The sequence below is a fragment of the Sturnira hondurensis genome, unplaced genomic scaffold (genome assembly GCF_014824575.4).
Source record: "Sturnira hondurensis isolate 20B ecotype Veracruz unplaced genomic scaffold, ASM1482457v3 Scaffold0022910, whole genome shotgun sequence".
Lineage (NCBI taxonomy): Eukaryota > Metazoa > Chordata > Mammalia > Chiroptera > Phyllostomidae > Sturnira > Sturnira hondurensis.
Window position 1 is genome coordinate 12,418,896 of NW_028095541.1, and position 17,102 is coordinate 12,435,997.

Here is a 17,102-nt window from a genome sequence, read left to right on the forward strand (position 1 = left end):
ATATTTCTATGGCTTGCTGATAGAATAGGTAAGGATATAAGAAAAAGAGAAGGCTCAAGGATTACTCTAAAGTTTAGGGCCTAAGCAATAATCAAATAAATGATGATGTTATTTACAAAGGTATGAAACACTAGAGGAGGAGCTGATTTCTAGGAGAAAAGTTGAGAGTTTACTGTTAGTCATGTTAGCAGATGCTCATCGCCTTCCACTATCAAGGAAGCAATTGTTGATAAGAGTCTATAATTGAGGGAAGAGGACAAAAGAGATAAATTTGGGAATTGTCACCATATATTTAATATTTAAAGCCATGGGTTTAGATGAAATTGTGCCTGGTACATAGTAAGTACAGATTCTCTTTTCTTTCACATGAAAGACTAAAGAGGGAGATTCCTGTTAGGGTGAGCAAGAGGCAAGTAGTACTTGCGTGAAGCCCTTGGAAGAAAGGTTGAATCTTAAAAGTCATAATTAAAGGGAAACATAGCCAAGAAACAAGGAATAGTAGAAACCAAAGCAAGGAGAGAAAGAAGAGCAAGGTATGTGCAAAAAACAGACAAAGAAAAAATAGACTCACTAAATGACTGAGGCGGGGACTTCTGGAAAACTAGTGAGGAATAAGCTTGCAAATTCAGGGGCTGTGAACTTGGAATGTGTAGACTCAGAATTTGTATTCATAAGTTGATGGAATCCCTTGGAGGTTTATGAGTAGGATTTGATTCAATTCAAGCAGTGTTTTTCTAAGATCAAGGGTATAGAATATATTTGAAATATATAAAAGTGGAGATTTGATAAATGAGACAGAAAGCTATTATAATGATCCATATTTGTCTGGAAATGATAGACATATTTTTTGATCATCAATTACAGTACATTTTAGAAATATCAAACATGTAAGAGACAGGATAAAATACTGGAAAAAGCCTGGCTTTTTCTCCTGTTCAAGAGACCTTGGTTTTCTTTTGAGTAACTACTTGAGACAGATTACTGAGTGTTCTTGACCTCAATTTCTTTATCTATGAACTGGAGTACAAATGAGATAATCTCCAGTTCTGTGTGTGTGTGTGTGTGTGTGTGTGTGTTGCTTAATGAAGTATGATTCTGATACTTTATATTCTTAGAAAGTGGAGATTTTTCTCTATGTCAAAATTCTGTTTCCACTATCACCCTCCTTTTTGGTAATATTGCAAGTGTTAGATTTTTATGACTACTATAATTTGACACCTTTAAGAAACAAAATAAATCACCCAAGCATTACTTTTAGCAGATTAGATGTTCTTTATGTCTAAAGCTTTTTTTTCATGTTATAAATAAAATACCAATTCTTTCTTACAGAGACATGTGACACAGTCTGGGGGTAATCGTAAATTCAAGTGCACTGAATGTGGAAAAGCTTTCAAGTACAAACACCATCTAAAAGAGCACTTAAGAATCCACAGTGGTAAGTATTTGCTCTCTTTCTATACCTTAAATACTATAGCATACATGGAAATAAATATTATACTGTGATCTACACACATGATTAGAAATGCTTCATTTTTCTTCTAGGATACGGATGAATCTAGAGAAATTTTCTGTTTATAAATGATATTTTATTGGAATTTTAATCTTTGACTAAGGTATATCAAGCTGATGTAACATGACACTCACAAAATTTCCTTATCAGAATGTAACACATCTTAACAAGAAGTACATCCTAAAAACATGTTCATTTTCTGATGAATGTTAATTTCATGGCCTCTCTTGCACAGTTAATAACAAAACAATAAAGAGTATAGAGGCACAGTTTGTGCAAGGAAATGGGATAAAAACATTCTTTACAAGAGAGAAGTACAAATGGGGCTCCAGATAGGAAATGCGGAAGGGCGATGGGAAGGCAGTGTGGGGGCAGCCTCAGGAGAAAGGGACCTGCGCTATTAATGAGAATTGAAAAAAAAGGGGCTCCCATCATTTCACCTTCCTATTCCATATCCTTTTCTCAGTCATCATTTACAAAATGAATATCATTATATGGTAAAGATATCAGATATTTTTTTAGAAACATACAAGCAAAGATAGCTATATTTACATTTCTTTAGAGGCCCTACTTGAACAAAAGCCACAGAGAAAACTTAGCACCCCACATTGCTCTGTGAAATCTGTTCATTGCCTGATTAATTTTGGTATGCTATTTTAGATTTAAGTAATTTTAATAAAAATACTTGCTAACAAATGGGAAATTATGGTATCTGCACATTGCATATTTTGTGGAAATTACTGTATTAACAGTTATATAAACATTATCCTACTGAAAGAGTTCATTTGGGTGGCTTTGTCAGGGGCAGTTTGTGATACCTGTATTTTATTTTGGAACTTCATAGGTTCCCGAAGTTTTACTGTATTGCTCATTGAGGGTTAAATAATGTTAAAGTTATCACTTAAAAAAGTCTCAAACCAAGATTTTTGCAAAAACATTTATTTATTTCTACACATTAATGCTTCTGGAAAGCAGTGGTAGTCTTTCGCCACAGGATCCCCTTTCTTAGCTCTTGTTTTCATCCATAATAGATTTTTCATAAGTTCCCCTCCTATCAGAGATGATTTGAAGTTTTTGATAGAGTTACAGCTAATTTGGGAGAGCTTTTTAAAATGTTAAAATGGAGTAGAGGAAGGAAAATAAAGCTTGGAGTAAGTTTCATGTACAAAGTGAATGTCATATGGCTCTACGCAGTTGTGCAGCAGAATTTAGCAGATCTTAGATGATACAAGTTGGGAGAGATGGGTCACACCAAAGACTAGAATACAGATCTAGGAGCGAGTTGAAATGTACTCACAGCATCCTGCACTGATAGTCAGCAGTCAGTCTCAGTCAAGTAGGGAGCAGGGAGCTGCTGTCCGTAGTACTTACAGAGAAGCTTTAGGAGTTTGGATGGTCATGAGCTTCATCTAAGCTAACGTGTGCTGCTGCTGCTTTAAAAGCTAATGCAGATTTCGGCCATGTCATGGAACACAGAGCTCTGTACTGTCCATTCATTACATGTTTACATCTGTCTTGTTCCTAAAATCATTTAATATGAGGCTTGTATACCTTTAATATAGCAAGAAACTTTAACTTAAAATATATAAGGAAAATAAAGTTAAGAAGGTAAAACAGGTCTGAATTACATGAAAAAATGAATATTATAAAATCCCTTGCACAGCCTGGAAATGGATCACAAGGTTTAGGGAGTAAGAAAACTGCAATTATAATCAAAATGTGAGTGAGTAAAAAAAATCTGTTGCTGGAAAAGCATACCTTTCCTGATACTAAGTCTACAGAGAAACTTGTTCTTTGAAGCATCGTAAAGAAGAAAGAGCAAAATACAATTTATATCATCCTCAGAAATATACTTAGTACAGTGGAAAACTCAAGGTTTTCTTTTTTAAAATAAGATTCTTCAACAGAGTCCAGTGATATGTCACCAAAGTGCAATTAGGAAAAAGCGTTTCCCCAGGGTGACTACTTGAACAATGCAAGCCCACAGTGCTCTGATGGCCTGTTTTATTCCACGGGAGGAGGTTGGGTGGGGCACTCAGTGTTATCCCTGAAGTGGTAGCAGTCTGCAAGCTAGTCCTTACCAGTTCTTTCAATACAGAAATTGAGAGGAAGCATTTAAAAACTGTTATACATCGAGACAATACTGTTAACAGTTTTATTCTCTTTTACACAATATTCATCCACAGTAGTTTAGAAACTTAAAACAAAAAAAATGAAAATAAAAATTGGTTCTTCACCACAGACAGGGTTAAGCAAATGGATGGCTGCATGTCCTTCAGTAAACCTCTGTAGTTTTTTTCCATCAGTTGAGTTTTTAAAAGGTATTAAGGATCAAGGTCCTCAATTATACTCACTAAAATTATACTGATTGCTGCTATCTTCTGACACCCATAAAGTGAGCCCTCTGCAGAGTCATGTGTCAGCCATCATTGAACTCTGCATGTGGGACCTGAGCTGTGAGGAGGAGGCCACCACTCCTCCGCTCAGAGGTGAGACAGAATAGCACCTACATAGGCCAGGACGCTCCCCAGAAAATAACATAGGTTTGCTCCATGGCCTTTAGTAATTTTAGTCTGGCAAATACTTGCATCAGTTGCAACCAAACACCCACCTCAGCCACTGAGAAAAAATAACTCAGTATCCATAGTACATTTGACTTTGAGCAGCCCAACTTCCTGATGGTCACCTCCAGGATTTAGTAGTTGCAAACACTAACCTAAATAGATAAATGAAGTGATATTCTTTAGCTATACACCTTAAAACTATGAAGTTAAAAAGCAGGGCTTTCTAATAAACCTAGTGACTTTGGCAGTACTTCTCAACAATAACAATGATGATAACTAGCATGTATTGAACACCACTAGGTAACAGCCACATTCTAGTTGTTTATATGCATTAACTCATAGAGTCCTCACAGTAACTCTGTAAGGTAGATGCTACTATCTCCTCCTTTTTACTGATGAGAAAATGGAGTCTCAGAGAGCTTAATTAACTGTTCATAGCCATTCAATTGATGTATAGCAAAGCTGTTCTCTAATGTGGGCATTCTTACTCCAAAGCCTTTGCCTTACACATGGTGCTTCTCTACCTCCCTATTTGTAAAGTTAAGAATAATCTATATATACATGCCTATTTTCCTAGTGAGCAAGAGAGTCAAGAGAGTAAGAGAACAAATATATAGTTCATCTAAAAATGTTATCAGATAATTAAAAATGTTAACATAGAGATATGTTAGACTATACCCCTTGTTTTGTCACTCCCAGAAATTTTTATCTGATGCTTTTGAGTATTGAATCACATTTCAAGCATCATATTGGAAATATGTTGATAAATTAAAGAATTTCTGGAGGTGAGTTAGCAAGTGGGTGAAAGTTCTACACACCATGGCCCATGAGTGTTTGAAGACTCCTGGTAGGTTTAACCCACACAAGGGTAGTTCAAGGCTACACATGGCAACACTTCATTGTTTGAAAGTCTGGCTTGTGAAAGAGAAGTCAGGCTTGTTCTATGCAGCATCAGGAGGGTGAACTAGCACAGGGAGTAAGTGAGCATTAAACCAAGCCATCTGAACCTGTATCTCAGTAGAAGTGCTTTTTTAAAGAATCACTAGTATTTGCTGAGAGTACACTGAGTTTCACTGAGTTTTGTCACAGACTGCTACAAGTCAGCTCACTGACTTGTTATATCTATACTTATTTACACACCAAAACACTGAGGCCCAGAAAGGTTAAGAAAATAGTGACAGGCCTGAGATCTGAACCCAAATCCCTGGTCCTCAGCAGGACCAGACTAGACCGTCTTCAGAGTTGCCCAGCAGCAGTAACCTCCTCTTAATAAAGACGTTTCAGCAGAAAATAGCCACTGTCAAGGATGATACAAAATGAACTCTTCATTGAGAAGGAGGCTGTACCAGGGGACTTCTGAGGTCCCTTTCAGTTCTATTATCTGATTCTTTAAGTAATCAAATTTCTGAAAAGCATAGCTCACTTTTTAAAACTTTGCAACATTGGAGTCATATAACTAGGAGAACTTACATTGTCTTTCTCACTACTTTTATTTTATTCATTTTAATTCTTGAAAGAGGGAGGGAAATATCTTTATTTTAGTATTGAGTGGATAAATCAGCAATACATTTTATAATTCTATAGTTAGCCATTCATTAGTCTAAAAACAGGTTTAATGTGTATCTTTGTGACCTGTAAACACTATAATAAATGCAAGGGATAAAATGGCACACAAACCCCAGAAGTTTCTTATTTCTGAAACTGATGGTCTGTGACCTTTAACTTATAAATTATTGATTTATAACTATAAATTAAATGTGAAAAATTAGGGTTGTATGAAATATTTTATTTAGCTCAGAACTTCTGAAAATTTTCCTGCAACGTATCTCTAACAGCCAAGAATAATAAATGCCTTGTACCCCTGGAAGGTCTAGGGAAGCAACTTGAAAGGAGGCCTCTACAAACAAGAAGCTTCTTTGACATTGTGATTTTTTCCTAATAATTCACACAAATGTTGCATTTGTGCAACATAGTATATGTTTTAATATAAAAATAATATTTTAAGTTACTATAACTACTGTAAGTAAAATTGAAATTCCGAAATACTTTGCATACCCTGTAGAACATTGGCTTATGTCTTCCAGAGTACACACATCTAGTTTAATCAAGGCTTACAAAAGCATTTTATATTTAAAGTTTTATTACCATTGAGAAATATCTTTTCAAGGAAACTTTATATGGGAGAGAGATTTCTATGTGATTCATGTAATCAGAGATATTCATACTTGTTAAGTCTTATGGAATATTTCACTTTTTCCCCCCAATATTAATTTCTCCTGTAGGTGGTTAAGTAAATTGAAATATAGAAAAATTACATACCTTGGTGAAACAGGATAAGAAAAAATATCTAAAAAAGTAGAATTTAACATATTTTGGGTATATGAGAATGATTTGAAGTTTTGAAGATTAGCAGAAATGTTACATATGCAGAGCAGATTCCCTTATTAGTTTAATATTTTACTAGTGTTTATAACATTTATGTAGCTTTTGAACTTAAAATGGTGATTCTAAATAAAATTGTATCACAAACGCAAATGGTAACCTCTTTTTTGTTTTAGGAAAATGTGCATACATACACATTTATAAATATATATATTTTGTGTTGTTTAGGAGAGAAGCCATATGAATGCCCAAACTGCAAGAAACGTTTTTCCCATTCTGGTTCCTATAGCTCACACATAAGCAGTAAGAAATGCATCAGCTTGATGCCCGTGAATGGGCGACCAAGAACAGGACTCAAGACGTCTCAGTGTTCCTCGCCGTCTCTTTCAGCATCACCAGGCAGTCCCACGCGACCACAAATACGGCAAAAGATAGAGAATAAACCCCTTCAAGAACAACTTTCTGTAAACCAAATTAAAACTGAACCTGTGGATTATGAATTCAAACCCATAGTGGTTGCTTCAGGAATCAACTGTTCAGCCCCTTTACAAAATGGGGTTTTTAGTGGTGGTGGCCCATTACAGGCAACCAGTTCTCCTCAGGGTGTGGTGCAAGCTGTTGTTCTGCCAACAGTTGGTTTGGTGTCTCCCATAAGTATCAATTTAAGTGATATTCAGAATGTACTTAAAGTGGCAGTGGATGGTAATGTAATAAGGCAAGTTTTGGAGAATAATCAAGCCAATCTTGCATCCAAAGAACAAGAAACAATCAGTGCTTCATCCATACAGCAAGGTGGCCATTCTGTTATTTCAGCCATCAGTCTTCCTTTGGTTGATCAAGATGGAACAACCAAAATTATCATTAACTACAGTCTTGAACAACCTAGCCAACTTCAAGTTGTTCCTCAAAATTTAAAAAAAGAAAATCCAATCCCAACAAACAGTTGCAAAAGTGAAAAGTTACCAGAAGATCTTACTGTTAAATCTGAAAAGGACAAAAGCTTCGAAGGAGGAGTGAATGATAGCACTTGCCTTCTATGTGACGATTGTCCAGGAGATATTAATGCACTTCCAGAATTAAAGCACTATAACCTAAAGCAGCCTGCTCAGCCACCTCCACTCCCTGCACCAGAAGCTGAGAAGCCCGAGTCCTCTGCTTCATCAGGTTCTGGAGATGGCAACTTGTCTCCCAGTCAGCCACCGTTAAAGAACCTCTTGTCTCTTCTGAAAGCATATTATGCTTTGAATGCACAACCCAGTGCAGAAGAGCTCTCAAAAATTGCTGACTCAGTAAACCTACCACTGGATGTAGTAAAAAAGTGGTTTGAAAAGATGCAAGCTGGACAGATTTCAGTGCAGTCTTCTGAACCATCTTCTCCTGAACCAGGCAAAGTAAATCTCTCTGCAAAGAATGATGATCAGTCTCAATCTACAAATGCAAATGAATCCCAGGACAGCACAATAAATCTACAAAGTCCTCTGAAGATAACTAACTCCCCAGTTTTACCAGTAGGATCAACCGTCAATGGTTCCAGAAGTATCACATCCTCCCCATCACCTCTAAACCTTTCTTCATCCAGAAATACACAGGGTTACTTGTACACAGCAGAAGGTGCACAGGAAGAGCCACAAGTAGAACCTCTTGATCTTTCACTACCAAAGCAACAGGGAGAATTATTGGAAAGGTCAACTATCACTAGTGTTTACCAGAACAGTGTTTATTCTGTCCAGGAAGAACCCTTGAACTTGTCTTGCGCAAAAAAGGAGCCACAAAAGGACAGTTGTGTTACAGACTCAGAACCAGTTGTAAATGTAATCCCACCAAGTGCCAACCCCATAAACATTGCTATACCTACAGTCACTGCCCAGTTACCCACAATCGTGGCCATTGCCGACCAGAACAGTGTTCCGTGCTTGCGAGCACTAGCTGCCAATAAGCAGACTATTTTGATTCCCCAGGTGGCTTACACATACTCAACTACAGTCAGCCCTGCAGTCCAGGAACCGCCCTTGAAAGTGATTCAGCCAAATGGAAATCAGGTAAAAAAGAAAAGAAAAAAGAAAAAGCTCCTTCTATCCTGAACCTGTTTAGTATAATCTAGTTTGACTTATTTCAGTGAATTTTTCTATAGAGCCAAGCAGGTTGTTGCAAACTGTTCTTTTTGAAAGTGAATAGATGAATGTTTGCTTTAACCTTTGTAGCATCGTCTTCAGTTGTTTCCTAATCCAAGGTATAGTTATCAACTAAAGTTTAAAGTGTTATTCTAGTGTGAAAAATGATTGACAAGTATCATCTAAATAAAGACTTCACTTTTTTTCCCTAATCCTCCCCTAAGGACATGCTCATTGATTTGTAGAGCAAGGGGAGGAGAGGGAGAGAGAGAGGGAGAGAGAGAGGGAGAGAAACATCAAACGTCAGTGTGAGAGAGGCATCAATCAGTTGCCTGTCACAGGTGCCCCACTGGGGACCAAACCCATGACCTAGGTATGTGCTCTGACCAGGAATTGAACCTGGGACCTTTGGATTTATGGGATGACGCTCCAACCAACTGAACCACATCACCCAGGGTAAGAGTTGACTTTTTGAAGCTAGAGACAGAAAAGAAAAATTGGAATACTCACTAATTGGATTTTTGTTTTTATAATTTCTGCAAATAACAATGTTCAGTAATAGTTAATATATATGAGGAAATGTAGTTGTGAATCAGTCAATGCATTTTCCAGAATTCATGATAGTTCTGAATAGAAATGGTTTGTGCAATTGTTGTGCATCTCATTGTCCATGCTTTTTCTGTCGCTAACTTTGATGTCTCTCTACTTTTCCCCCCATCAATTTTGATTGAATCAAATGATTGGATCCTTTATCCAAATATTGGCTATAAGTAGGTACAGCTAAAATAATTACAATACCCTCTTCAATTGTGTTTTCTGTCTTTCCCCCTTAGATATTTCTAACAGTTGGGTTTTCTATAATGGCAATGCCTCTTGAACAAACATTTCACATAATCAGTGAATCCATCTAAATTTTTTGTGTATAGAGCACCGTGCACGCCTTTGAATAATAAAGGAGGAGCCACTAACATTTCACTTGATTATGACTAGATCAAATAGCAGTGAAAGTGAAGTCAGCTTACTTAGCACCCACTGGCGGCTCAGAAATGACCTGGACAGAGAGGGCTGCACCTCTCCTACCTTACAAAGCCATAAGAAATGTGGGAAACCTTTAAACTTTAGAAAATATGTAGGTTTAGAGGCAACAGAATGAAAGACTTTAGAAAGAACACAAGGATCTTAGGGGACCCAGCTCCACTACGTACCACATACTCCCTGCAGGGTTAGCCTACCTACTTGAGAGCCTCCTGCCGGAAATTATCTCCCTGAGAGGGCCTGAGATGTTTTTATTCCACCAAAACTCTAAAGGTTCATTTTAACTGACAAGAATTCTCGTTTAAAAATGTAGGCCCTCCTGCATTGTATTTCCATCTTGCTCCTTAGAAAAATGATGGAGTAAAACTCCTCTCTTTTCAAGGAGACCAAAGGGGTTACTTCACAAGACTCTAAAGCTCTGGAGGGTACAATCTGAAGCCCACCTTTTAAAAATAGAATCTTAATTTTTGCCCAGTGAAAGCCAGAATGAAAAAACGAAAGTAAAGGATGCAGTTAGAAGCTAGTGATTATTAAACACACTCATAAGTTTTTATAAAGTAATGATTCCCAAGGAACTAAGTACATTTGTTATCACACATTTTACATTTTTTCTTTTTGGTGCCTTTTCCTTTCAGTACCATTTGACCATGCGTTTTTGTTTCAGTTGTGACCCCAACCTCCCTGTGGTCTACATCAGCCTCTGCTTCTCTTGTAACCCCCCCTGGCAGAATCGTACGCAGGGGTCAGTAGTATGCTTGCTTTGGGGAAGCTGTCGAAAATATAAATCAAAGTAGTTCTTTAACCACACTTTATTTGTGTTTCTTGTTTATCTTTTGAATTTCAATTAAATTTTCTTACTCCACTGTTTCCTGCAGGATGAAAGACAGGACACTAGCTCAGAAGGAGTATCAAATGTAGAGGATCAGAATGACTCTGATTCCACGCCACCCAAAAAGAAAATGAGGAAGACAGAAAATGGAATGTATGCTTGTGATTTGTGTGATAAGATATTCCAAAAGAGTAGCTCATTACTGAGACATAAATATGAACACACAGGTATGTTGATGGCCCTGACAGTTTTTGAAAATTGACTCTGTAGTTCTTTCTACAACCTGTAGTGCCCTCATAAGTTATATTTGCTTAACACCACTCTTTTATTTCATGGTGTCTTCTTTCTTTCTTTCTTTCTTTCTTTCTTTCTTTCTTTTTTTGCAGGAAAAAGGCCTCATGAGTGTGGAATCTGTAAAAAGGCATTTAAACACAAACATCATTTGATTGAACACATGCGATTACATTCTGGAGAAAAGCCCTATCAATGTGACAAATGCGGAAAGCGTTTTTCGCACTCTGGGTCTTATTCTCAGCACATGAATCATCGCTACTCCTACTGCAAGAGAGAAGCAGAGGAACGTGATAGCATGGAGCAGGAAGAGGCAGGACCGGAGGTCCTAGCCAGTGAGCATGTTGGTGCGAGGGCATCTCCCTCACAGGTCGACTCAGATGAGAGAGAGAGTTTGACAAGGGAAGAGGATGAAGACAGTGAAAAAGAAGAGGAGGAGGAGGAGGAGGAGGATAAAGAGATGGAAGAACTACAGGAAGAGAAAGAATGTGAAAAACCACAAGTGGATGAGGAAGAGGAGGAGGAGGAAGAAGAAGTAGAGATGGAAGAGGAGGAGGAGGAGGAAGAGGAGGAGGGAGAGGAGGCAGAGAATGAGGGAGAAGGAACAAAAACTGAAGGTGCCACGAAGGATGATGGAGCTGTAAATCAAGTGAGCAGCTTAGAACAAAAAGGAAGCCAGAATAGTGAGCAAGTGTCTGAACAAAAAACAAATGAAGCCTAATAGTTTTTCTAGAAGGAAAGTAAATTCTAATTGGTAATGAAGTTTGTTCTATATTATACATGCTTTTCATGGAAACACAGTAATCTGTATACTGTGGTTCCTGTTCACTACTGTGTAAAGTAAACATTTTAAAAAATGCAAAATACAAAAAAAAAGGAAAAAACAAAAAAAATCCAGGTGTGCCTGAACCTCAGACCTAGTAATTTTTCGTGCATTTTTCAAAGTTAGGAACAAGTTTGTAACGCGAAGCAGATTAGAAAACTTTAATGACTCTGAAAGCAAAGATTTGACAGGTTAAAGAAAACTGATTAAACATCTGGCATTGTTTCATCTTATCAGTATTAATTATCACTCTTATGTTGGTTTATTTTTAAGCTGTACAATTGGGAGACATTTTATAATTTTTTATTGGTAAACATATGCTAAATCCACTTCAGTATTTTACTATGTTTTTTTTTACAATGTGAGAACTTCTGCACTACAAAATTCCCTTCACAGAGAAGTATATTGCAGTTCCAAATCGTGCTAACTACCTTTTATAAATTCAATTTAGAAGGTAGTAATTTCTAATATTTAGATTTCAGAGTAGAGTGTATTCTCATTTAAAGTGTATTGTTAGCCTTAAGAAAGCAGCCGATAGAAGAACTGAAGTTCCTTACTCATGTGGTTTAAAAATGGAGTTCAAGAGGTCGTCTTTGCGTTCTGACTGCAGGGACTAACAGTGTTAATGCTGTAAGGACAGCAGAGTTGTCGCAATCAGTGTTTGTAATCGTGTTTGAGTATGTAGTAACAAATATGAAGGATATGATATGAAGCTTTGTATCTCCTTTGGCCTTAAGCAAGACCTGTGTGCTGTAAGTGCCATTTATCAGTATTTTCAACGCTCTAACCCGCCATCATTCAGTGTGTGGCCTACAATAACTAGCATTTGTTGATTTGTTTGTTTTATCAAAATTCCAAAATAAAACTTAAAACCACTGACTCTGTCAGAGAAACCGAAACACTGGGACATTTCATCTTTTAATTCCTCAGTATTCATTTTGTGTTAATTGACTTTCAGAATTTCTCTACAGAAATGAAAGGGAAATTTTCTAATCTGCTTTATCCATGTACTCGCATTTCTGACATGGACATGCCATTGTTATTTGGCCCATAACTGTTTCCAAATGTTAGTTATTATGGACCGTTTATTAACAATGTTAGCTGATTTTTACCTACCAGTATTATTTTATTTCTGTTAGTCTATAGATCTGTGCAACATTTTTGTACTGTGTGTCTTCAAGTCTGGCAGTATTAACACCCTTCTTACTGACACATGTACTTTTAGTTTTAGAAAACTTTTATATTTATGTGTCTTATTTTTATATTTCTTTATTTATTACACAGTGTAGTGTATAATACTGTAGTTTGTATTAATACAATAATATATTTTAGTATGAAAATTTGGAAAGTTGATAAGATTTAAAGTAGAGATGCAGTTGGTCCTCTTGCATTGAGATTTGATTTAACAGTGTTATGTTAACATTTATACTTGCCTTGGGACTGTAGAACAGAATTTAAATGGGAATGTATTAGTTTTACAACTACAATCAAGTCATTTTACCTTTACCCAGTTTTTAATATAAAACTCTTAAATTTTGAAATTCACTGTGTGACTAATAGCATGATGCTCTGCGGTTTTATTAAGAGATTAGCCTAACCATAAAATTCTCATTTCCTTAGTAAGCCAAATTAGGATAACCTTATATAAACAGTGTTGGGAACAATGTTTAACATTTTGTGCCAATTTGTTCCTGTATTCATGTATGTAAGTTACAAATCCGACTCTTCATTTTTAAGTTCCTTGTTACACCGTGATCATTTTCTAGTTTTTTACCAGACTCCCCATCTCACAATAAAATGCATCAACAAGCCTGACCTGCTGTCATCTTTTCATCTTTACCAAGATTATCTCTGGCAGACTCTCTTTGAATGGAGTATTAACGCTGTCATCCTGCACTTGATTTATATTGGGCTGAGTTTGGGTAACAAGCTAAATGTTTTAGGCATTCATCACTAAATTATGGATTTTCCTGGGGCTGTTTCTGCAGAGGTCAGCATTGACAGCTAAAAGGCCTCCTCAGAAGTGGCTCCCTCTTCGTAAAACCCTTAACTCTTGATCTTCAGGTCAGTCCAGGGAAACCTGGGTTTAGGATGCCTCTGCTGTACCCCCACAGCTCCTTGTACCTTTCTCATCATAGCTCTGTTTTTACTACTCTTCAGCTTTCAATCTGAGAATGTGTATTCTCAATGTGTACAATTAAATGATTGTAATAATTTAATAGTTTTCTTACTCAGGTCCTATTAAACACTAGACAAAATTACCAAACTCTAAATTACACCTTCTTTTTCTGTTGCCATACAGTTCTAATTTGAGAGCTCATTTCCAGGTGTATTTCTGGTGTGTAACTTCATGGTACATGACACAGGCATTCAGGGCCTGTAGATATGACTGCCTCCCGTAGAAGTGACAGACCAATCCTAGCAGCTTCTTATTTTAGGACCCAGTTCCCTTTTTATAGCCTCACACTCCTAGGTGCTTGTTAACCTAGGTTTCAGGTTTCTTCATTTCTTCGGTCACTGAGAACAGCTATCCAATAAACAAAATCATTGAACAGGATTAGGAAATGAGAATAAATAACCCTTCTTAGGAGTCATTCATACAGTAATCACTGCAGTAAGCTCAGAGAAGGCAGTGCTTGATACATACGGACAATGGTTGATACAGGAATCTCAGCATTATTAGAAAAGTCTTGAAAAGTAAAATGTGTGAACACTTCCTTGTATTCCCTCAAATTGCATAACAACAAGAGTGCTGTATGTTATTTGCTTGTGCCATACAGAGGTGCTGTTATCAATATTAATTTTCACAAAGCCTTACAAAATTTAAAGACCATGTGCCCATGAACACATACAATTTAAGCAGCAGAATAAGGACTTGAACACAGGTCTGTCTGGCTCTCAGATCCATGTTCTTTGCTGGTCTGTATCATTTCTCCTGTGAGAACAGCTTACACTATCTACATTTAAACTCAAGCCTGGACTTAAAGACTCTAAGTAGAAAATGTCAGCAAGACCAATATGTACTTCATAATGTGGTGAAAAGAAAAGGGACAGCATGAGAATTTTTGAATCTGTGTGCAAACAAGCTTTCCCTTGACACATGGACAAAGTGAGTGGGAGGCTGGGATGGGTGGGGACAGAGGAATGAGAGGGGGGGATGGAGACAACTGTACTTGAACAAGAAAAAAATTTAAATTAAAAAAAGATTTGCCTTGAAAATATGAACTTAGGACAGATTTCTTAAGATCAGTGGGAGGCTGTATTAAGACAATCACAATATGGACCTTGTCTCTGAACCTTAAAAGATGGTGAGAGTTCCTCTGCTCTAGGGAACATACGTTGGTTCAACACCTTTTCCCTAACAACACATGGGATGTTCGTGAAGAGAAAAAATGTGGGCCATAAAACGACTTTCAAACTCAAAAGAATTGCAAAGTGTTTTCTCTGAACACAAAACAAACCAGAAGTTAATAAGAAATTTATCTGGGAAATCCCCCCAAATTATTAGAATCTGACAACATTCTTAAACTGTGGGTGGAAATTATAATTATGAAATACGAACTAGATGAAAATGCAACATATTAAAACTTGTGTGCAGCAAAAACAGTGAATATAAAAAAACCTATAACATGAAATGCTTATATTGGAAACAATAGAGGCCTTAGTCATCTAAGCTTCCATTTAGTAAACTAGAAAAAGAATAAAATTAAACCCAAACTCAGCAGAGGGGATGCAATAATAAAAGACAAATCAATAGCATAGAAATCAGAAAAATGAGTAAATCAATGAAATCAGAACCTGATTCTTTGAAAAAAATTTAAAAAATTGACAAACCTCTAGCCAAATAGAACAAAGAAAAACAAGAATACAAATTACCAATGTCTAGAATGAGAGAGGAGACATCCTTAGAGACCCTAGAGATACAAGGATAAAAAGAAAATACCATGAATTGTATGCCAATGAAATGGACAACTTTGATGGAAATGACACATTTCTTGAAAGTCCCAAAATGCAAAAACTCATTAAAGAAGAAATGGATAACCTGAATAGTTAAAGAAATGAAATTTCCAATGGAAAATCCTACCTCAAAGAAAACTCCCAGCCCAGATGTCTCCAGTGGTGAATTCTACCAAACATTTAAGGAAGATATATACCAATACTACACAAACCCATCCAGAAAATAGAAGAGAAAATACTTCCCACCTTAGTCTATAAAGCCAACATTAACTTGATACCAAAGCCAGGTAATGACATCATTAGAAACAAAAACTACACATCAATATCCCTCATGAATATAGATGCACAATCCTTAACAAAACATTAGGAAGTCAATTTGAACCATGTATCAAGAGGAAAATCATCGTGAGAAAGTGGGATTTATCCCAGGATTTCAATATTGGTTTAGCTTTCAGAAATCAAAGTAATGCAGCATATTTACAAACCAAAGAGAAAAATTGTGATTGTTTCAATAGGTATTGAAGAAGCATCTGATAAAATTCAACACCAAGTGATAAAATTATTAGCAGTCTATGAATAGAAGGGCATTTCTTCAACTCCATAAAAGACATCTACAAAACCCCTGTAGTTAATACCAATATTGTGAAAAAATAGATGCTTTTCTCCTCAAGTTATGAAAAATACAAGAATGCTCTCACTCTTATCAAACATTGTGCTTTTATCTCATTGTGTTGTCCCACCAGGTGTGGCATGACAACAAAAAGAAGCATACAAATGAGGATGGGAGAGTAAAACTGTGTTTGCAGATAGCTTGGGTGGATATGTAGAAAACAAGGATACAAGGTCATAATACAGAAATCATGTTCTATATAGTAGTGATAAGAAATGAAAATCTAAGTTTAAAAACAGTACCATTTAAAATACAGAATATTTAAGACAATATGGGCAAAACTACAAAAGCAATGCTGAAAAATTAAAGATACAAAGAAAATGGATAGTCCATGTTTACGGGTCAGAAGATTTAATATCATTACTGTGTCAATCTTCCTCAACTTTAATGACTGATTAAAATTCTAATGAAAATTCCAGCCATGTAATTATAGAAATTGACAGGCTTGTTCTACATTTATATGGAAATGTGATGTACTTCAAGTAGGCAAAACAATTTTGAAAAGAAGAATAAAGTTGGAGGGTTGGTACTACCTGATTTCTAGAGTCACTGTAAAGTTACAGTAGACAATACAGAATTGTACTGACATGGGAATAGACATGTAGAGCAGGGAAACAATTAAGAGTTGAGCCCTGGCTGGTGTAGCTCAGTGGATTGAGTGCTGGCCTGTGAACCAAAGGATCACCAGTTCAGATCCCAGTCAGGACACATGCCTGGGTTGCTGTAGGGGGCATGTGAGACGCAACCACACATTGATGTTTCTCTCCCTCTCTTTCTCCCTACCCCTCTTTCTAAAAATAAATAATTTTTTTTTAAAATAGAGTCGAGAAAAGTCCCACATTTTCATAGCCAATTGATTTTTGCCAAAGGTGCCAAGATAATCCAATGGTGAAACATCTTTTCAATACATACTGCTGATATTAGACATCC

At 36.6% G+C, this 17,102-nt stretch overlaps 1 protein-coding gene across 1 annotated transcript in view; it reads left to right on the forward strand.

Moving 5' to 3' along the window:
* The window catches only part of ZEB1 (zinc finger E-box binding homeobox 1), a 186,211-nt gene extending 172,848 nt beyond the window's left edge, over positions 1-13,363 (forward strand). Inside the window, exons 6-9 of the mRNA XM_037037202.1 lie at positions 1,330-1,435; positions 6,685-8,495; positions 10,478-10,658; positions 10,818-13,363. Of these exons, the coding sequence (XP_036893097.1) occupies positions 1,330-1,435; positions 6,685-8,495; positions 10,478-10,658; positions 10,818-11,443 (2,724 nt within the window). The 3' untranslated portion in view covers positions 11,444-13,363. The remainder of the gene's footprint in view (positions 1-1,329; positions 1,436-6,684; positions 8,496-10,477; positions 10,659-10,817) is intronic.
* The last annotated feature ends 3,739 nt before the right edge of the window (positions 13,364-17,102 follow it).